Source organism: Pipistrellus kuhlii, unplaced genomic scaffold, assembly GCF_014108245.1.
Source record: "Pipistrellus kuhlii isolate mPipKuh1 unplaced genomic scaffold, mPipKuh1.p scaffold_m20_p_106, whole genome shotgun sequence".
NCBI lineage: Eukaryota > Metazoa > Chordata > Mammalia > Chiroptera > Vespertilionidae > Pipistrellus > Pipistrellus kuhlii.
In genome coordinates, this window is record NW_023425412.1 from 420,001 (window position 1) to 442,157 (window position 22,157).

Here is a 22,157-nt window from a genome sequence, read left to right on the forward strand (position 1 = left end):
CCCCGCAGCCCGCCACTGGGAGACCGGACCATCAGGCCACGAAACACCCAGAGACCGAACCCTCCCCAAGACCAGATGTGCAAGGACAGACTCCAACACAGCTCTGTTCTACAGCAAAAGACTGGCCATCCGTGTCCACACAGGGGACTGGGGGGGCCGTCAAGCCAGCACTGAACTGACCGTGGGGAGCAATGACCTCTCTGCCCGCCAGCTCCACCAGCTGGCCATCCTCCGGGCCGGAGTCTGCAGTCCCCACACCTCCCCCTTCTCTCCGGGAACCACTCTGTGGCCGCTTGACGGCGTCTGCGTGGTGATGGCAGCGGGAACTGGAGTGGTCCCTGCGCCTCCTGCCGAGTGACGCCTTCCCAGCCTGGCTCAGGTCTGACCGGATGAGGGACGGGGGGAGAGGGGGGGCGGCGAGGCAGGCAGGGAGGCGGCCGTGACCGGGAGGCGCTGCTTCCTCTGTCCTCCAGGGCCCTCTGAGCCCGAGGTGCCGTTCTCCCCACTCCCTTCTCAGCAGCTGCCGGTCCTCTCCCGCCCACACAGACCCCGCCTCAGCGCAAGGCAAGCCCTTGCAAGCTCTGAATCGGAAAGGCATTTGGGAGCCCCTGGCCAGTTTCAGAAATTTTTATTAAGTTTGGCTCAGTGGATAGAGCCTTGGCCTGCAGATTGAGGGTTCCAGGTTCAATTTAGGTCAGGGCCCATGCCTGGGTTGTGGCTCCATCCCCAGAAGGGGGCGTGCAGGAGGCAGCCAATCTTTGATTCTTTCTCATCACTGATGTTTCTCTCTCTCTCTCCCTCTCTGACATCAATAAAAACATATTTAAAAATAAATAAATAAATGAAATTATCCAGGCCTTTGAAAGTTAGCCCGGGCAGACCAACGGCTGTGGGTCACCAGGGTCCCGGCTGGGGGTGCCCTCGGCGCCGGCCTGCAGGTGCTGGAAGTCCCCCCCGCCTCGCTCGCTCTCCGGCAGGATCCGGCCAGCACCGGCCTTGGAGAGAGGAACACAGCATCACACACAGAAGCCGGGCCATCCTGAGGTGCTTGGGAGAATGGATGCAGACTGCAATTGGTTGCTTAGCAACAGGGCCAGCGCCCTCCTGCAAGTGCGCTGGTGGACGGGTCACCCAGGGTGGAGGGTCAGCAGGGTGGGGCGGCAGCCACAGGAGTCCAGATCCTGTGCAGATCCACGGGGACACGGCCCTCATGCCCCCAAGCCTGGCCAGACCCCGAGGCTCCGAGGCACCCCTCCCCGTCTTCCCCCCCCCCCCCCGCACCCCCTCGCCTCCCAGGCAGACGGGTCTGCTTACAGCTCGCAGGTGGGGACCTGAGCTTCTGACGGTCCCAGGAGGGGCCTGAAAACAAGGTTCCACTCGGCCCGTCACTGTGGCCAGACGGGGTGTCCACAGCAGCACCCTCCCACTGAGCCCCACCCTGACCGGAGCGCCCCTCCGAGCCGTGTGCCGTCTGCCAGGGCGCGGGGCTGGTCCAAGCGCCTCCATCCCCATTGCCTCTTGGACTGCGAGGCAGCCTTCGGAGCAGCATGCCCGGGCACCACGCATCCTCTGGGTCTAACTGCCCACTCTGCTTCCTGCCCGGCAACCGAGCTGCCTGCCCGTGTCCCACTGGCCCCGGCGAGGGGCCGGGACTCCATCCGTGCTCACCGCAGGGCCCGGCCTCCTCTCCGACAGCCCCGCCCCCCTTCCCCCGGCCACGAGGCCTCTGAACTCCAGTGGAAACGAAGACCTCAGCCCGAATGTCCTCTGTGCAGACAGAGGTGCTGGGGCTGATGTGCCCCCAACGCCAGGGAGGGGCCCGAGGGACCACAAGCCCTCCCGCCTCCTCACACCTCACCTCGCCAAAGGGTGAGGCGCAAACCACAGATTTTCTTGTTAATCCTCACCTGAGGGTTTTTCCGTTGCTTTTTAGGGAGAGTGGAAGGGAGAGGAGAAGACAGAGAGAGGCATCGATGTGAGATGGGCTGCTTCCTGCACACCCCCTCCAGGGGCCTGGGCCGGGGAGGAGCCTACAACCACGGTAGGTGCCCTTGATTGGAATCGAACCCGGGACCCTTTGGTCCACAAGCCAACACTCTATCTTCTGAGCCAAAACGGCCAGGGCCAAAGCCCTTTTTAAATGACGCTTATAAAACGTCTTCCCGCCAACGTGTGGGGTGTCATCTGTAGGGTCGTGTCCAGGAACCGAAGCCTCAGTCAAGAGGGAATCCTTTCCCCCAGACACAGCCGCAGATCGGCCCGGCCACGCTGCTCTCGGCACTGCCCCTGAAGGCCATGCACTCCCCCCGTCTCCACAGGGCTTACCCGGGCCTCTGCACCGACTGCCGGTGCCCGGCTCCCAGGGGGCAGCAGAGGGGACGGGGCAAAACGGGCAGAGGGCAGGTGGACAGGGAAGGAGAAATGTCCTCACATCAGGGCAGGCGTGCTTGGCTCGGAGCACACGTCCCCTCAGAGGCAGGGACAGGCCGGGTCACCATGGGTCCCTGCGTCCTCTCCACTGACCAGGCTCGCTGCCTCCAGGCCGCAGGCGTGGCGAGCACAGGCCGGCTCGCTCCTCTCCGAACCGAGGTCACAGGCACCGCCCTCCCGCCTCCTGCTCCGGCGGGGCCAGCCCCTCTCCCTCTGGGAGCCCCCAGGCTCCGCTCAGGAGGCAGAGCAGCCGGGCTCCTGTGGCCTCCGCTGCCTGGTCTCCGAGAAGGAGCACCTCTTCCCCCAGGTCTGAGTGCCGGCGCCCAGGGCGGGGGGCGGGGGGCGGGCAGCTCAGAGCGGAATGACAGTCACAGCCTGCGTTGCCACACAGATATTTGGAGGTCAAGAATTCAATTTATTTGTAATTAGGATTCACGCCGATGCAAAACCGGGCGCCGTCTTACATGCATAGTACACAGTTCATTACACACCCGAGTGCCTCCTCCGTATCAGATTCTGCTGGGCACGGAGTGTTTATAATTTATAACCTGCCTACTTCCACAGGATCTGGGAGACAGGCTACGGCTGATGCATTATGCTGTAGGTCAAAGCATAGGGTAGAAAGTAAGACACGTCATACCTTTAAAAGCTCTTTTATCTATGCTCCCGCTAACTCATCCTTTCAGAGTGACCAGCATGAGGCTGCTAGGCAGGTGGCATTTACATGTGGGGTATCGGGGGGGGGGGGGGGGGGTACCGAGCATCCGGTCCCTCCTCGCACCCTCTCCCCCCATCTTCTTACATCCTTTTCCATCACGGCACCTTTTACATCCTTCGTGAACAGCAAAACCAACATTCTTAAATACTAACCACTATGCCAGCTCCAGGCTGTCTGGGAGCAATTGGTGGGTGACCCAGTCGGATGCGGCTCTCAGCCTGGCTCCTGAGCCTGTCTGCGCCCTGGTACTGCGGCCACCGCAGGGCACTGTCCCGGGCACCACTAACCCGGCATCCGCCCTCCGTGACGCACCGGGGAAGGCCACGTGTTTACCGGGTTAGACGGCCTACAGCTGGCCTGCGAGGGAACCTGACGAGGCTCAGTCCGCGTGACCGCCTCCCCAGCAGGTGCTGCTATCCCTGAGCTCAGCCTCCGCAGCCTCTCCGGAGCTGGCATCCACGCCGGTGCGTCTGGTTCTGTCTGTGCCTCCTGGGACCCCCGCCTCCTTGGAGAACAGACAACAAGCCCCAGCCCTCAGTGGGAGCTCTGGCCAGGTGATGACAGCTGTGGGATCCTGCCCCACCTGGTGTCAGGAGGCGGCCTGCAGGGCGCGGGCAGGGCGGGAGGCGGTCTGTGTGGTGGGTCAGCCCCGGGGAACGGGCCCACGTGCTCCCGACCTCCCCCGGGCGGACAGGAGGGAGGTGGCTGTGAGCGGAGGAGGGCCCCAGATCTGGGTGAGCCTCCGTGTGGACCCCCGCCTCCCGGACGAGAGATGGACGGCCAGTTTACGAGAGGCCTGCCTGTGGTGTGTTACTGCCGCCCACACGGTGACTCTGACCGAAGATAAAGCACAAGGCGGGGAAATGTTTTGCCAAAAAAGCTAAAATTAGAAATAAATGTAGTGGTTAGGTCTAGAAACAAAAATGCCATTAAAACAACCAAAAGCAACAACAGGGGCCTCCTTGTCACATGACACAGGTACACTGGGCGGGGCCTGCGTGCTCGGCCACCAACCTCCTCTTTCTGGCCAGGACGGCTGGCCTTCACGAGGGGCCACACGGTCAACGTCAGACTCTGCGGACCATCCCGTCCCTGTCTCAACCACTCAGCTCTCCTTGATGGTGAAAGCAGCCATGTTGCTCCGTAAAGGAGTGTGGCTGGCTGTGTGCCAATAAAACTTTATTGACCAACGGGGGCGGGGCTGCTTTAGCAGGCTGGCTGTGGTTTTCTTGTCCTGGGCCCTGAGAAGGGGTGTGGTTTCGTTGCCGAGTAGCCCCAGGAAAGCCCTCATTGGCTCCTGCACTCCCTGCAGCACAGGTTTCAGGCCCCCATGGGCCAGGCCTTTCACGTGGCAGTGACTCCCAGACCGCATCCATCCACCCTCCCTCACGCAGTGGGCACAGGGCCGCTAGTGAGGCTGCACGCAGCCCCCGCTCAGCCAGATCGCAGCCCATGGTCTCGGCCACTCCTCGAAGACGGGAAAATGGGTCTGTGCCTTTAAGAAAGGTTTGAAATCTCGGGTCTGGACCAGATACTGCTGTTCTATGGATGGCTGGGTGCGGGGACAGGATTCAGTCGGCCAATGTCAGGTTTCACTGGCTTCCTGGCTCTGTCTGTCAGGCCTCCCGCTGGGCGCTCACGGGAGATGAAGTCAACCTGAAAACTCTGCTTCCGGAGGCAAGCTGGTGCCACCCAGGGCTCAGCGGGCGCGGCCAGGATGGCACTGGGAGCAGGACCCTCCTGCCCGCTGCCATCCAAGAGCCCGCTTCTCCCGCCAGCAGGATCAGCTGGTCACTCGTCATGGCCAGTGCGCACACGGGACACACCTGGACTGGGTTAGCTTAAAAACGAAACAGGTGTTTCTGGCTTTGAGCATCCAAAGCCCCTTCTTCCCATTACAAGGTGATCACAGGTAAGCTCAGTGATGACAGGTGGGACACGCTCGGGTTACCAGGGCAGGAGTGGAGCGCCTTTGAAATCTGAACCCGTCACGGCAGGTGTCCCACCAGGAACAGCAGGGAATAAAACAAGTCTGGGAGCCCATGTCGGAGCCTCTCGCTCGGAATGCAGGTGGAGAGCCAGGTGAGCGCCCGCCAAGGGGGCCGCGAGCTCAGGGAGGGGCCGCCAGCTGCAACCTCAGACCCAGAGGACTTTCTAGCAGGGCTCCCAGGTCTGCACGGCGGCTGAGTCTCCAGGTGGGAGGAACGAGAGAACCCTGCAGAGGCTCCCCAGAGAGGAAGGGTCCCCCCTGCCACACCGCAGAGCTGGCTCCTGGCCCAGTGGCCCCTGACCTGACAGGGGCTGGACGAGCACACGGGGCCTCCTGAGTCAGGCAGAGCTGTTCAGAGGTCAGGCCCCTCCTCAGTCAGACAGAGCTGCTCAGAGATAGGCACAAACCCCATCCACACGGGAACTCCCTGCAGCACTTGTGCTGGGTCTCCTGTCACGTGCCCACCGTGAAGACGAGGTCTGAGCCCTGTCTCCAGGAGGGAAGGCCTCCCCGCCGATAAGGCCAGGAAGGACATGGACCCAGCGGCAGAGACGGGCCCCAGGCACCCACATCGGGCGAAGGTGAAAGGCAGGGCTCACCCTCCCTCCGCTGGCGCCTTTACCAGGAGTGAGTCTGAGGCAGAGGGGGAAGCCAGGCGCGGCCCGGAGGCTGGGAGCTCAGTGCGCGTCCCGGTGGCCTGCTCCCGGGCCTGGGCCTGGGCCGGGGCGGCAGCACCAGCAGCCGGGGCAGCCCGGGGACCCTTCCCTCTGGCACCTGCTGTCCGCTCCCCCGGGACAGGGGGCCACAGAGGTGGGTGCGAGGCAGAGACCTCTGCTCTGGGCGAGCAGACGAGGCGCTGCGGGGGGGGGGGGGGGAGCGCCTGGCCAGAGCGGAGGGCGGGAGCAGCACTCGGGGTCACCGAGGTGGGCCGCAGCCAGGGGCCGTTTGCTTCCGGAGACTTCCGGAGGGCGTCCAGGAGAGCATGGGAACCTTCCCTTCCTTCTCTGCCGGGAAGAGGAGAAACACCAGTGCCTCCTCAAGGGCTTTGCGTGCGGGTAATTTATAAATAATGAGTTAACCTGAACTTAGAGCAGGCTTGCATTATATCACAGGGAACGTAAAAAATCCAGGGGCACACTGTGTTCGGGTCTGACAGCTCTCACGGGCCCACAATGCCTAAAGTTGAGTTGTTTTTATCTATTAAGTTTTGGTACAGTATTAAATTTTTATGATTCGTTCCCCCAAAGCATCTGATTTTTTTCAAGTAAACGCATCAGCCTAGTTTTCCATACATTAGGGGACATCGCTAGAGGAGAAAAGCAGATTTGTTTCGGAAACTTGATTCTGACACATCCCCGGGTCCCTGAGCACATGCGCTCTCTGGACCTGCGCGTCCTGATCCACAAGCGGGCGTGGGAGATGTCTGCATGCAGAGGACGGCCGGCCGGCTGTCTGTCACTGGAGACACAGCACTGAGCGGTGAGGCACCATCAGGCCCTCCTGGGAGAGGACCACCTGGACCGTCAGGCCCAGCCCGAGTCCTAGTGACAGGCGGTAAAGGCCCATTAAATGTGCCGATGAGAGAAGTGCCAGCCGAGCCCCAAGAGGCTTCCCGGGAGGTGGCCCTGGCTGAGCGGGAGGGACAGGCCGCTGTGGCTCTGGGAATACGGCCTGCGGGAAGAACTCCCCCGGTTCTCAGCTCCGTCCGGTGCCTGGGCGAAGGAAGTGCCTCCCGGTGACGGCTGCTGTCCCTCCTCGGCCGGTCGGCCAGAGCGGCCGTGCACACCAGCTCCCTCTGCAGCGGGCGGCGTCGAAGCCGTGTACTGGGCGTGCCCTCTGACCAGGGCTGCCAGATTGGAAAACAGAAGTATTGTGAACAGTACCTGCTCACACTGAATGCTGCTCCCGTGTATCCGATTTCAAGTTCAATGGGGTAGCCCCTCTGATGCACACGCCCCATTCTCGGCTTCGCCACGAAGTGGTAAGAAAGCAATGAATATATTACCTACCCACCCAGCTGGGGACCCAGAGGCTGGGAGACTGGCTGTGATTACAGAGGAGAGTCGTCCTTCCCCCCCGTCCCCCCGCAGAGTCACGCTGGAGTGAGAAGAGGGTCAGCGATGGCGGTGAGGACAAGGTGGGCGATAGGCTGACCCCCGAAGGGAGCGAGGGACTGTGACAGGCAGAGATCTGGAGGAAGCGTGGCTGAGGCAGAGGTCATCCAGGAAGGCGGCAGAATTGCAGCAGAATGCGGGGGGGAGGGAGGGGTAAGCGGGATGGTGGGGTAGGCAGTGGTGAGGGTGAAGGACGCAGGGCCAGCACGCACACCTTAGGGCATCTACCGGCACCGCATCCCACAATGCCCCTCCCAGGTTCGCAGATGCAATCGAGGCTCACGGAGGGTCCGGAACGGCTCAAAGCCGCAGAGACCATGAGCATCAGGCTGGGGAAGACCCCATTGCTCCGGGCTCCGCCACGCAGCCACGGGGAGCAGTGCCGGCTTCCCAGCCGTGGCTCGGGGAGCCTGGAGCTATGCTTTAAGAAGGGAATCAGTTGTAGCCCTAGCTGGTGTGGCTCAGTGGATAAAGTGTCAGCCTGCAGACTGAAGGGTCTGGGGTTCGATGGTCGGGGCACAGGCCTGGGTTGTGGGCTTGATCCCCAGTGCAGGACGTGCAGGAGGCAGCCAAACAGTGATTTTCTCTCATCACTGATGTTTCTCTCTCTCTTTCCCTCTTCCTTTCTCTCCAAAATCAATAAAGATATATATATATATATATATATATATATATATATATATATGTATATATATATATAATATATAATTTTTTTTTTTAAGAGAAAGAAAAAAGTCAGCTGTAGAGTCAAATTCTAATCATTGAGGTGAGAAATGGAGGCCCAGGCAGGAGCGAGGGCAGAGAAGGAAGGGGAAAATGGGCTCCCTGTGGGAGAGGAGAGGGCGAGAGAGCCTGACCCCCACCCTCACCCTGGGGCTTTAATCAGCCCTCCCACGCCCACCCCGACAGCCACAGCCCAGCACAGGCTGCCCCCCCCCCTCGGGCCTGGGTCAGTGGCCAATCTGTCCTCTGCTCTGTCCCCGGGAGGGGAGGGGAGCTGAGCGGAGCGGCCGGGCTGCCTGCCAGCCGGGGGACGCGCCAGCCGTATTTCACAGCCCGCGGCTCCGTCAGCCCCGCATTGTTCTCATTTCCCAAGGACCCTGCGCCGGCGTGATCTACAGCCTTCCTGACATTTCACCTTCCTCTGCTGAAAAATTCATCCCGGGCCGAGTGTGGGAAGCTCCCCCGAACGCGGGGGCGCGAGATTGATTCCGGCTGCCGGTAATACCAGCTGCCACTCAGCCTCCTTCCACAGGGTCACAGGATGAGTTAAGCCAGCGCCAATTCTACGGGAGACTTCCAGAATTCTTAATTGCGACACCATTTTGCCACGTATTTTACCTCTATTCTCCATCTGACTTTGCCTTTATTGTTTTTTATTTTTTATTTTTAAAGGCCCTTTGCCTCCCTGAGATTGTTTCCCAGCACGTGAGGATGTTTCTCTAATGTCCAGAGCACCTGCGCCTTTTTAAAGGCAGGTCAACGCCCTCGCCTCTCCTCATCTCCTCCCGGCCCCTTGTGATCTTCTAAGAACACAGGTCTAAGGCCGAAATCCTGGCTCCGGGGCTCGGATGCATCACTCCGACCCCCTACTCAGCCCTCAGGGACAGGGACATGCCCTCCGCCGGCCAAGTCCTGCTCGTTGGGAGGACCCAGAGCCCAGCTTGGCTGCTGCTCGCAGGCGCTGCCCTGTGCTGCGCTGGCTCCTCGCCTGGGCACCCCCTCAGCCCGCCCGGAGGGTGCGTCTTCATCCTGGAGCCCCAGCACCACAGCGTCTGTCACTGGGAGGAGCGGGAACAGGTCAGAGGCTGGTCTCCTGCACAGGCTTCGGCCACGCCCCCAGGCCACGCCGCCACACCCAGTCCGTCTCCCACCAATCAGAGAACGTTCTGACCACGCCCTCCAGGCCCCAGTCCATCTCCCATCAATCAGGGAGCGCCCCCTGGCCACGCCCTCCAGGCCCCAGTCCATCTCCCACCAATCAGGGAGTGTCCCCCTGGCCACGCCCTCCAGCCCCAGTCCATCTCCCATCAATCAGGGAGTGTCCCCCTGGCCACGCCCTCCACACCCAGTCTATCTCCCATCAATCAGGGAGTGTCCCCCCTGGCCACGCCCTCCACACCCAGTCCATCTCCCATCAATCAGGGAGTGTCCCCCTGGCCACGCCCTCCAGCCCCAGTCCATCTCCCACCAATCAGGGAGTGTCCCCCTGGCCACGCCCTCCAGCCCCAGTCCATCTCCCATCAATCAGGGAGTGTCCCCCTGGCCACGCCCTCCAGCCCCAGTCCATCTCCCATCAATCAGGGAGCGCCCCCTGGCCACGCCCTCCACACCCAGTCCATCTCCCATCAATCAGGGAGCGCCCCCTGGCCACGCCCTCCACACCCAGTCCATCTCCCATCAATCAAGGAGCGCCCCTTGGCCACGCCCTCCACACCCAGTCCATCTCCCATCAATCAGGGAGCGCCCCCTGGCCACGCCCTCCACACCCAGTCCATCTCCCATCAATCAGGGAGCGCCCCCTGGCCACGCCCTCCACACCCAGTCCATCTCCCATCAATCAGGGAGTGCCCCCTGGCCACGCCCCTGGTCACGCCTCCCCGGCTACACTCCAGCGTCTGGACCCGAGCGCCTCCGGAGAGGGCAGGTGGCGAGGTCTCACCTGGAGTGAAAAGGCTGAAGCAAAGTGGCCGAGGCCCTCAGTGCCTTCAGTGGCCACGCCGTGGAGCCCCGGGGCACACTGCGATTGCGATGGCGGGTTGGCCTGGTGCCTAATTCAGACGAACCCTCCGTCCCCAAACCGCGGGCATGAGCCAAAGCATCCACAGTTCATGTGCTGAACTGTGCCCCCCAAACCCACGGACGAAGTCCGAACCCAGCACCTCAGGATGGGACTGCATTTGGGGTGAGTCTTTAAAAAGGTGATTAAGTTAAAGGGGGTTCTGTGTCCTCGGGAGGAGAGACCAGGACACAGAGGTAAGACCACGTGAGGACACGGGAGAAGACGGCTGCCCACACGCCAAGGAGAGGGGTGCAGAGATACCAGTGCTGCCAACACCGTGTCCGACCTCCGGCTCCGGGACTGTGAGAAAACACACTTCCGCATCACTCCGGCCCGCGGTGTTTTTCATGCAGCTCCAGCCGACGAAGACGGAGGCCAGGCGCCTGTGTGCCCGGTGCACAGCCCACAGGCAGGGAGCACTGGGAGCCTGGGCCCTGGCCTCAGGGCCGGCGAAGCGCTCCTCTCTGCCCCTCCCACACAGAACTTCCGGGCCTGGGGCGAGGGCAACGGCAAGAGCAGAGCGGGAGCCAATTGCTGGGCCGGGGGAGAGCACGGCCAGCAGCACACTGGGGTGCGGGAGGAACTGGGCGCAGGGTTTTCTACAGTCTTCCTGGAAGCATTAGCTCAGACTGGGCTTTGCCCAAGCACCCCCTCTGGCTGGAAACCTGGAGTAGGACAGACACCCAGGGCACAGATAGAGGACAGAATGTTAAGCTGTGAGGAGGCCCAGCGGTGTGCCTGGGGACCAGGTCTTATTTAACACCTTCATTAGTGATCTGGAAGGAGCAGTAAACAGCACATTAATTAAATTTCCAGATGATACTACACTTGGAGGTGCCACAGAAAGTCAATGAGGACAGAGAAATGGTGCAGAAGGGATCTGAAGAAGTCAGGAGAGTATAAAAAAAAAAAGCTAATTAGGAACTTCCTATACCCTGGAACCCCGACCACTGCTCCCCCCAGTGACTGGAAGGACAATGCAGTGCCCCTTGTCGTCTCAGCTCTCACGGGGCACACCCTCGGTTCCCACGTCAGGAGCGGGCGGACTCAGCAGTGCTCAGGCAGACCCTTGGCGGTCAGAATCTCCTTCCGCTATTCACAACCCAGAGCCACACAGGTCTGCCACACGGGGCCCCAGGCCCCGCTAGGAGCCCACACTCAGGAGGGGCTGGGCAGGTACACACGTCTGAGTGCCTGGGACACAGCAGTCCTGGCGCAGGCTGTTCACAGACAGGCCTGGGCCTCTGGGCCCAGAGGGGCGAGGCCAGCACTCGGGACCGACTCACCGAGCAGCGGGATATCTGGGTCTAAAGGCCCCAGTTAACCTGCTGCACTCCCACGCTCACAGCAGCATTGTTACAACAGACACATCCTAGTGTGCATCGATGGATGAATGGATATAAAAAACACACATAGCACCCAACCTCCACACGCACAATACATACCACACACACAGCACACACCCTCCACATGCACAGCACACACCCTCCACATGCACAGCACACACCGTCCACACATACAGCACACACCGTCCACACAGCACATGCCCTACACACAGCACACACAGCATACACCCTCCACACATACAGCACACACTGTCCACACAGCACATGCCCTACACACAGCACACACCCTCCACACAGCACACACCCTCCACACACAGCACACACAGCACATGCCCTCTACATACACAGCACACACCGTCCACACATACAGCACACACCGTCCACACAGCACATGCCCTATACACAGCACACACAGCATACACCCTCCACACATACAGCACACACTGTCCACACAGCACATGCCCTACACACAGCACACACCCTCCACACAGCACACACCCTCCACACACAGCACATGCCCTCTACATACACAGCACACACCGTCCACACGCACAGCACACACCGTCCACACACACAGCACACACAGCACACACAACACACACAGCACACACAGCACATGCCCTCTACATACACAGCACACACCGTCCACACGCACAGCACACACTGTCCACACACACAGCACACACAGCACATGCCCTCTACATATACAGCACACACCCTCCACACGCACAGCACACACCGTCCACACAGCACATGCCCTCTACATGCACTGCGCACACAGCACACAGCCTCCACACACAGCACATACCCTCCACACACACAGCACACATAGCACACGCCCTCTACATGCACTGCACACACAGCACACGCCCTCCACGCAGTCCCTCTGGGCTCCATCTCCAGGGAGACACCCGCAGCCGCCCCTCTGCTTAGCGCAGCGATTCCAGTGAAGAGTCCGTCCAGCCTAGTTTGTGAGTCCCAGAAAAACGAGAGCCCACACATATTTAAGTGCTAAAGTGGACACAAACCATTTTTATTCTAAAACACACTGACTTGGTGTGGGAGGGCCGGGAGGGCCAGGCGAGGGTGTGGCGTGCCTCCTGAGGACCCTGGAGGTTCTCTCGCCATCATTTCCCAGCTTCTCCCTTTCAAGGTGAAACTAGCTTCCTGGCAGCCGCTCGTAAGAAAACCCCTCTCCCCAGCTGAGCACCTGCCCCCCTCTGATGCGCAGAGCACACGGAGGGGCTTCGCAGACGCAGCGTGTGCCTCGGACGGCGGCTGTGCTGCGCCGCGCCGGGGGTCCCTTCTGCCGTCTGCAGGCCGGGCAGTCTCCGTGGACTCAGCTCTCCCCCGGCCGCTCATGCCTCCGTTCGCCCAAGGAATGTCAATCACTCATCCCCACTTCTCTCTCCTGGCGCCGGAGAGGCCTGTGAGAACTGCTGAGCTCTGAGCCCTGCTTTGAGAGCCCCGGGCGTCTCAGGATCCGGGTCCGAGCCTCCCCCGGGTGACCTGCAATCTGAGAGCGGAAGGTGGCCCTGAGCTAGTGGGCTCAGAGCACCCCCACAGCTTCCTGGTGACGGCAGCGTGGCCATCCTCTCTGCTCACCCCTCAGGGCGGAGGCCCACACGTCACCCTGGGCCCGGCTTCGCTGCCCGCACAAGGCCCGAGGGTAATGGCTCCTCTCATCAGCATGTGCTCACAACAGCCATCGACCGATCCGAGCCCCGGGGAGCGGAGCGAATCGCCAGGCAGCCGCAGCTCACCCTCCGCCTGGGTCCAGCGTGCTGCCGCCCCATGGGGACCGGGGGCTGAGCGGGTCCCTGGGCCTGGGTGTGCGTTAGGGCATGCCCATGCCCGTGTCAGGTCAGCGAGAGGACAGCAGTGCGCCTTATTCTGCCACGTGCTTTCTAGCAAGGTCTTGGAGTCCGTGACAATACTTAGAGAAATGCCAGGGAAGAGCAAGCAAGCTTGGCTAACGGATCAGCCAAGGACACAGCCAACCGGCGGAGGGAGGGCGGGGGAAGGACCAGAGTGAGAGCCAGAGAGAGGACGCTAGCGCCCCCTGCTGCCTAAGAGACGCCATGGGTACAGCCAGCCACCACATGTGCATCCACACCACATAGACACCACAAACACTTAACACACATGTAACAGGCACACATGATAGACACACGGCACACACTGCAGACAGGTGTGCACACAGCATACATATGGCAGACACGCGTGACACAGATAAGACAAGCACATACAAAACACATGCAACAGATACACATGACAGACACACAAACAACCCGTGACAGGTAAATACAACAGATGCTCACACGTAACAGACACACACACACACACCAGACAGAAGCAATGGTGTGAACCATTTCTAATTCCGAAAAAGTGGAAATGCTAATATGACACCAAAACTCGAGGTGGTCTGCTCCAGGTTCATGGCCAGGAAGGCAGGAAGCATCGGGCACAGATATGTATCTCTGCTTTGCCCCTGAGAAGCTGTGTGGCCCCAGGCAAGTAACTTAGCCTCTCTGAGCCTCTGCTACCTCATCTGTAAACCAGACAGACTAATTCCTATATCAAAGGGTCATTAAAATGAAAATCAGAAAGAAAAAGGAAACGAAGGTGGTAAAGCCACAGTTTTAAACGCAGTCCATTAAAGGCCATCTGAAACCCTAGAGGCCCGATGCACGGAATCTGTGCATGTGAAAGTCGTCAGGACGGTCTTTGTGCTGTTGGGCCCAATTAGCACATCAGCTCTGTATTACAGAGGACGCTTTTATCCATGGCGCCACCGAGGCCGTGAGAAGGACCTGGACGCGGGAGTCAGAGCGCCATGCAGACCTAACAGATCGTGGGGACAGGGAGGCGGCGCACTCAGGACTCTGAAGGCAGAGGGCAGCCTGAGGTTCTAGAAGCCGCACCTGGAGCCACACACCAACAGGGAGACACCTCCACGCGTGTTCCAGCCCACGGGAAGGTGAGGCAGAGCGTGACACTGTCTAGGGTCACGGACGCTGACACGCGTCCTGGCTCATGGACACGTGAAGAAAGCACGTTAGGAACTCCGCGCAACCCAGAGGCTTTCCTCGGCCCGCGTCACGGGAAGAAGCAGCTGGCGATGACGGGGAAAGGAGGATTGGGGAGGCGTGTCAGACGCTTGGGCGGGCACCCGGTGAAAGGTCCCCGGACACGAACCCCCAGTGCGTGTGCGAGGAGAGGTTACAGGTCCTGACAGGCGTGTCCTGGCCGCTATCACACACACAGGCAGCAGGGATGCTGTCCTGTATCCCAGGACCCCGGCGGCCCCTCCCCGCCCTGAGGGATCAGATCCAGAAACAACGAGGCTCCAGGCCTGGCACCAGGGGCCCAGAGGAGCACCACCTCTGTGGACACAGCGCCTTCACTGGCCAGACCCTACGAATCACGCACCAACCCACAGCAGCCCCCCGAGGGCGCCCTCAGGATGGGAGAGGCTGTACTCACTCTTACTGTAGCAGGTGGCCAGCACGCCCTTGTCTGCGGGGCTGGCACTGATGTGCCAGATTTCACCCACTTGGTGGAGGAGGACATTCTTGTTTATGATGTTGTTTTCATCGTCAAAGTCTATGATGTGGATCTACAGACACAAAGAGAGCAAGCAGGTCAGGAAGTCCGTGGCAGAGCAGTGACTCAGGCGAGGGCAACGGACGTCTGCAGTGGGACTCCGGTTAGCTGACAGTGCACAGTCCGCACGGCCAGCTTACGACTCTCTTCTCAGAGTCAGGCATGACGTCCCGTGTTGCTAAGGTGGCAATCACATTACACGGGTCCTAGAGAGACGACACACCCACCCAAGCTCTGAGCCGGGCAGTCATCCAGGGGAGTACAAATCGGCCCAGAGCCTCTGGGACCTGCTGGACGGCTGTGGGAGGGGAGGGGAGGGGCGGGCCTGGGACTGACCAGCTCTGCCCACTCTCGGTGGGCGTGGCACATCAGCGCCCCCTCTCCCCCCAGGGGTGAAGAGAGAAGGACTGAGATGGGACTGTACACCAGCACACCTTAAACTTCTTTTTAAAACTGAGTCCAACAGCTGAAACCGGTTTGGCTCAGTGGATAGAGTGTCAGCCTGCAGACTGAAAGGTCCCAGGTTCGATGGGTCAAGGGCATGTACCTTGGTTGCGAGCACATCCCCAGTAGGGAGTGTGCAAGAGGCAGCTGATCCAATGATTCTCTCTCATCGATGTTTCTAACTCTATCCCTCTCTCTTACTCTCTGTAAAAAAATCAATAAAATATATTAAAAATTAAAAATAAAAAAATAAAAAAACGATTCCAACAGCTGTCAACTCTTTGGTCCTATAATAGGGGTGTCGAACTCAATCAGAGAAGGGGCCAAAATCTAAAATCCAGCCTAAATCATGGGCCGAATGGTTTACTGAACAGTCATAAACTGTCATTGTGATGGAAACGCAGTGGAGTGCAGTGATGACAGCGCGGTGCGGGCCACATTGCAAGGCCTGGCGGGACGGATTTGGCCCGCGGGCCTTGTGTTTGACACATGTGTCCTATAACATCTACATATATAAAAAGCTAATATGTTAAGTGTCTGACCATGTGACCAGTTGCTATGGCGCACACTGACCACCAGGGGGCAGATGCTCAATGCAGGAGCTGCAGAACTGCAGTGACTTGGCAGCGGCAGTTCTTGAGTGACGCACCCCGAAACCAGAGAGGAGGGAGCCCGATTCCTCGCGGGGCCATGTGATTCCACCTTCGGCCGTGGGTTATGTTGTTGCTGGGGCACTGTCGGCCCTGAATCTGGTTACTGCACACCTGAGTTTGCATTCCACACCCTGTATGTACGACAGCAACTTTGCAGAGGGCCCTCTCGCACTCCGGGACCCCTCGGGGGATGTCAGAGAGCCAATTTCGGCCGATCCTTGCAGGCCAGGCTGAGGGAGTCCACCTGCCGAAGGAAGGCGCCGGGAAGGGACTGCAGGAGGCTGGCTCAAGGCATGTCTGGCCTGTCTCGCCCAGTCCCGCCCTGCTGGTCACCTTCTAATTAATTTCCTTTCAATGTGCACGAATCTGTGCACTTGTCCCCAGTTAATTTTAATAATGACTAGAGGCCCGGTGCACAGATTTGTGCACAGGTGCAATCCCGCAGCCTGGCCTGTGGGGATCAGGCAGAAACTTAGCTGTCCGACATCCGGATTTGTGCACTGAGCTGGTTTCAGCCTGATCCCCAAGGCCAGGCCGAGGGACCCCACTGGTGCATGGCACCAAGCCTCTAGTGTGCATATAAGATCTCTGGTTAATCTTATCTTCTTCCCCCCAACCTGCCCGCCCTTCCCTCTGAGATTCATCAATCTGTTCCATGTTTCTCTGCCTGTGTGTTGAGCATCTGCCCCCTGGAGATCAGTGAGCATCATAGCTACTGGTCATTAAGGCTTTTATATATAGTAGTATAGATTAGGCATTTGTACCAAGAAAATAATAGTGGGCCCGCACAAAGATTTCTATCAGAGAATGTTTGCTGCGGCGTCGATTGTGGTAATGAAAACTCAGAATCCCCCGCAATATCTGGGACAGGGAGGCTCGGCTAAGCTGTAGACCCGACTGGGCTGAATATGAGAAAGCAAAACTTCCCTTGGGAAAAGGTAAGGACCACCTCTGAGCCAGACACTTCCTGCCCCGGAGCACAGCCCTCCCCAGGGTCAGAGGAACGGCCCTGGCTGGAAGGCTGGGCTCACCCCCACAACAGGTACCCCCTTACCTCCCCCCCAGCCTTGGCCTCGTCATTAATGCGCCCCTGCCTTGTCGTCCATAACAAAACAGCTCCCTGCTGGCCGGGCCTTTCCTTAAGAAGAAGACGTAACAGGCAGACGGCAAGCGGCCAGCGCCAGCCCTTCACTCCGCCCACAGCAGGCGGTCTGCTCCGCGCCACAGGCTCTGACTCCGCCTCTTCCTGGTGGAGTGTCGTTGGGCGAGCCACCATCTGGGCTCCAGCACTTGGAAATGTGGGGCCTGAGCTCTAAGATCCCTGGGACACATGCCCGATCCTTCAGAGAGCCTTTAATGGTGAGTGACAGTTACATGTGACCAAACCCCTGGTCATGCCACAGCACGGCTACCATCCACCCGTCCGGACCATACTCTGCGTGAGCAAACGAGGCCCGCACGCCCACATCCGTCCATGATCCAGGATGTGCTCAGCAGCCAGGAAAAGACCCCTCCAACCTCAGCGCCCACAGGGGGGTTCTCGGACAGAAGCAGTGCAGTCCATCCGGGCCAACCCGACACGTCTCGGGCTGTGCGTCCTGGCCACTGAGCATGAGGGACGGAGAGAAATGTGAGGGCCCTAACTCAGCAGGCCTCCAGAAAAACACAGGCATGGGCGCCACGGCATCTCAGCTGCACGCTGAGCCCTGGTCCAGCCTCACCCAAAACAGCCTCCTCGAGATGCTTCCAGGACACAGGGCATACATTCCTGTCTCATTAATGGGGTGGGGGGAGGGGCAGGGGAGGTCAGGGGAAGAGGAGAGAAATGGAGGGTCAGTTAGCCCGGCCAGGGGCCCCGGAATCTGATTCCCAACAAGGGTGGCCAAGGACAGAACCTGCCGGCAGAGGGGCACCGTGTGACAAAGCTGTCCTTAATCAAAATGCAAACACAGGACCCTGGAGCTCACACATTAGAGAGAAAAATTACCGGAGAGCGCTGGGTGGGAGCCAGCTGTGCTGTCCTCCCCAGAGGGCCATCCCTGCCTCCTCCTGGCCAGCTGGGCACTCGTCCCCCACCGCGCAGGAAAGGGGTTTGCATTGTGCAGTGAGACCCGTGGGGAAGTACAGGGCAGAGGCCAACCCCTCCCCCCGGAAACCCCTGGACCTGGCCTCTGCCAAGCTGCCCCCACAACCACCTCACCCCCTCCTCACGGCGGAGAACCCAGACAGACTCAGAGGGGCTCCTCCTGCCATCAGGGAGCCCTGTGCAAACCAAGGGCACAGACAAAGCGCTTCCTGTGACAGCTCCTCATCTCCGGGACCTGCAGCCCAGCCTGATGGCTGCGGGAGGAGCTGAGGCCTGAGGCACAGCCGGGGGCTTCAGCCCAGCACGGGGGGGGGGGGCGGCGGGCATCAGAGCAAGCAGAGGAGCTGAGATCCATTGTCACAGCTCCCGCAGCACAGCCGGACCTGAGCTGTCACCACCTGGCGCGGCGAGCCTGGGCCTGGGCCAGCTGTCTGACGGGACGGGAGCTCCCGCACCTCCGTCTGTGGGGCTGCACAGACAGCACAGCGAGTGTTCAGGACACACCCGCTCAGGGCACGTGCTTCATAAGTGCAAGCTGGGGGGGAAGGTCTTAGCCACAGGCCTGCCTCATCCGCGCTGGGTCACCTCGGAAAACCACGTGACTGCCCAGGGCCAACGTCCTCATCTGATTGGAAATGGGGTCAACACCACCAGTTCTGTCCCCTGAGGTAGCAGGTGTGGGAATGGCCTGAACCGGCCCCAACCTTGAACTTGACCCCAGGATCAGAGGCTCCTGCAGCTACTTTCAGCTCTCAGCTGTGTCCTGGGAGCCTATGTTTACCTTCTGGCCTGCCAACAGGGCCCCCGGGCCAGCACCCGGCCGTGCCCCCCCACCAGCACCCGGCTGTGCAGCCCCCCATTAGCACCCGGCCATGCCCCTCCACCAGCACCTAGCTGTGCCCGCTCCAGCTGCTGGAGGACACAGAGGCTCCGGTGGCCACCCAGGAGCAGTGCAGCTCCAGCCCTCACAGAGGACACAGCCCAGGGGAGGGTGCATGAGACAGGCCTGGCGACAGTCTCTGTCATCACACACTGGACAATCACATGTGACGTGGCTGGGAAGCACAGGAACACAAGCACACACAGCTCCTCTGCAGAGAGAAGCAGGGCTGCGAGGGCTGTGCTCACCACGCGTCTCCTCTTCCGGCTGCGGGGCCGTTACAGCCAGCACAGGCCTCAGCGGCGCCTGCGGGAGCCCCTGCACACACACATCTCGTGTGGCAGGAAACACACGTCACATGGGAGAGGAAGACTCACATATGAGAACAACACAGGCCATCCACAAGAGAAACATGCATGCTGCTTGTGGGAGGAAGCATGGGCCACGTGTGTTGTGTGTGCACTGGATGTGTCATGTGAGAGAGTCGTGTGTGGTAGGAGCCCATGTTTCACATGGGGAAACACACATGTCTCCTTGAGAGGGATGCCATGTTGTGCGAGGTGGGAGGGCTGTTTCCAGCAGCGCAGGGGAGCAGAGCAGGTGTGTGTGGGCCCCTCCCTGCTCCCGGCCAGGCTCCGTCCCGGGAAGGAGCCCACCCAGCACGGAGGACACAGGCCCCCGGCAAGTGGACACGTGGCATCCCAGCCTGAGGCTCGGCGGAACACCACCTTCCCCGTGGTGCAGCTCCAACGCCACCAGATAGGAGGGCGCAGCACCTGGGTCCACGCCACCATGCACCCGCCTGTCACCACGGCCACTCAGCGTCCACACGCCCTACCGTGCTCGCACTGAGAGCGCCCTGAGCAGGACGCACCAGCTGTGTTCCGTGGGCCGGCACGCCCACAGCGAGGGGACCGAGGCCTGTGAGCACCCTCGTAAGCGCTTGCCGAGCGAACCACGCATGCCCGACCCAGCAATACCGAGCACCTTCCCAGAGCAGCATGGGACACTCAAGACCCGTCCTGGGAACCTGTGTGCAAACACCCGTACAGCGGCAGGGGGGAAGGAAGTCGTGAGACCGTCCATCACGCCACCCTGGCTGGAAACGGACCCGAAGCCGGAGCCACAGACTGAGTTAGAGCTCAGTGAGGACGCCGGAGGGACCGGGACAGGGGCAGTGGTCCTGCCGCCTGCTGGAGGGTGTGGGAGAGGTTCCCAACAGCCAGTACGTCTGACCCTGCAGTGAGGCTGAGAGCCGTCCCCGTGTGGCCGTGAGAGCGGGGCAAGGCCCTGCGGTCAGACACGGGCCGTGTGCGTGGCCTTTCCCCGTCAAGGACAGCGCTCATCCTCTCCTCCTGGCCCTGCGAGGTGCCGACCACCCACAGCCTCACCTGTGTGCGTTGAGGAGATGAAGTCCAGCAAGGTTAGTCCACTGCTCAAGGTCACAGTCAGTGCCAGGCCAGGAACTGACCCCTGACCTCCCGAGTATCCAGCATGTTTTCTTCAAAGTGGCCGTGCAGCCAACGGGCCCTCCTGCGTGCCCCTGGGGCCAACTGGCCTGTGGCCTCCTCCGGGCACAGTGGAGAGCGTGCTCTGAGCAGTGAGAGGGCGTCACTGGCCAGAAGGGCTGATGGCTGATGCTGACCACTGACCCCCGCTGCCTCCCAGTCACCTACACAGTAAGTCCCACGCGGCCACAGGAAGGACCGGGCAGGGCCCACGGATACCTTAAGTTACCGAACACAACCAGTGCCTACAGCTGGGTGGTGAAATCCCAGTGGAAGTGTTCTTCTGTTCGTGTGGCATTCATTTCCTCAAACGTTGCTTGAAAAGTCAAGAGCAAAACGGTCCCAAAGTAAGACTAGGGTTAGCCATGACAAGGGAGGCGCTTGTCAGAAACAGTTACCTGATTGTTGTACTTCAGAGACCGAAACAGTTACCTGATTGTCGTACTTCAGAGACTGAAACAGTTACCTGATTGTCGTACTTCAGAGACTGAAACAGTTACCTGATTGTCGTACTTCAGAGACTGCGTCCCGACCAGAAACCGGATGGCATCTGTCTCCGCCGTCTGCGGGGTCAGCGCCCGTGCCTGCGGGAGAAGGAAGTGCACACCTTTACCGCCCTGGACTCCACTGGTCACAGACACGCGGCCCCCGCCTCCCGCCCCGGATGTGTACGTGGAAGCGACTGTAGGTGGGTACAAACATTCAGCAAAGTGTGTTTCAATAAAGCCATGATTGTCAACAGTGATAGACTGCCCAGAACCAATCCCAGCATGTCATCGTTGCAGGAGTTTTACCGAACGGTTGGTGAAGCGTGGGGAGTCAACAGGGTGGAGTCACATGGATTTGCCTGTTGGAACGGCTAACAGGCACTTCCCCCAAACCTGAATAGGACTGTTAGCTGCCAGGCAGCTCAGGGCACTTTACTGCCTCCTGTTGGCCAAACACCTGAACAGCTGCAGGCTGTCCCCCAATCTGACAATGTTTGTGTTCTATCCTTCGATACGTACCCTTTGGCGTGTATGTCTCCACCTCGCCTTGGGACAAATCGTGTTTAATAAAAGCACGTGGTCCTGAGACAAGGAGAGCCTTCTATAATAGCTCCCTCAGCTGAAGCTCCTCTGACCCCCAATGCCTTTCAAAACTCTCTCTCCTCCACAGACACACAGCCCTTTCTCCCGAATGCTGAACACTTTGTAAGGCTGGGAAAAAGGACCCCGGCAATAGATGGGTTGAACTCATTTTTCTTCAGCAGAATGGCAGACAGTGGCTCCCGCAAGGCAGAGCAGGCGTGGTAAACCGAGGCCTCTGCAGAGGCGGGAGAGGATCCGCCACTCTTGCTGCCCTCCAGCCATGGGCCCGGCTTCTGGCTGCACCGCACTGGCCCTGTGAGAGCGCACTGACCACCAGGGGGAAACTCCTGCATTGAGCATCCGCCCCCTGGTGGTCAGTGAGTGTCATAGCGACCAGTCCTTCTGCGATCAGGCCAAAACTGGCTCTTCAACATCCCCTCAGGTGTCCCAGATTGTGAGAGGGCGCAGGCCAGGCTGAGGGACTCCACCGGTGCACTATCAGGGCCTGGGAGGGATGTGGGAGGTTAGCC

At 60.1% G+C, this 22,157-nt stretch overlaps 1 protein-coding gene across 2 annotated transcripts in view; it reads right to left on the reverse strand.

Annotated features, from left to right (window-relative positions):
* Window positions 1–22,157, reverse strand: part of EIPR1 (EARP complex and GARP complex interacting protein 1) — a 38,008-nt gene that overhangs the window by 14,461 nt on the left and 1,390 nt on the right. The window contains exons 2-3 of one of the 2 annotated variants that reach the window (XM_036430290.2): window positions 21,058–21,141; window positions 14,867–14,999 (exon numbers count right to left, since the gene is read on the reverse strand). In XM_036430290.2, coding sequence (XP_036286183.1) covers window positions 14,867–14,999; window positions 21,058–21,141 — 217 coding nt within the window. Of the gene's footprint in view, window positions 1–14,866; window positions 15,000–17,137; window positions 17,375–21,057; window positions 21,142–22,157 lie in introns of those variants that run through there. The other variant, XM_045578837.1, reaches the window with a different exon arrangement.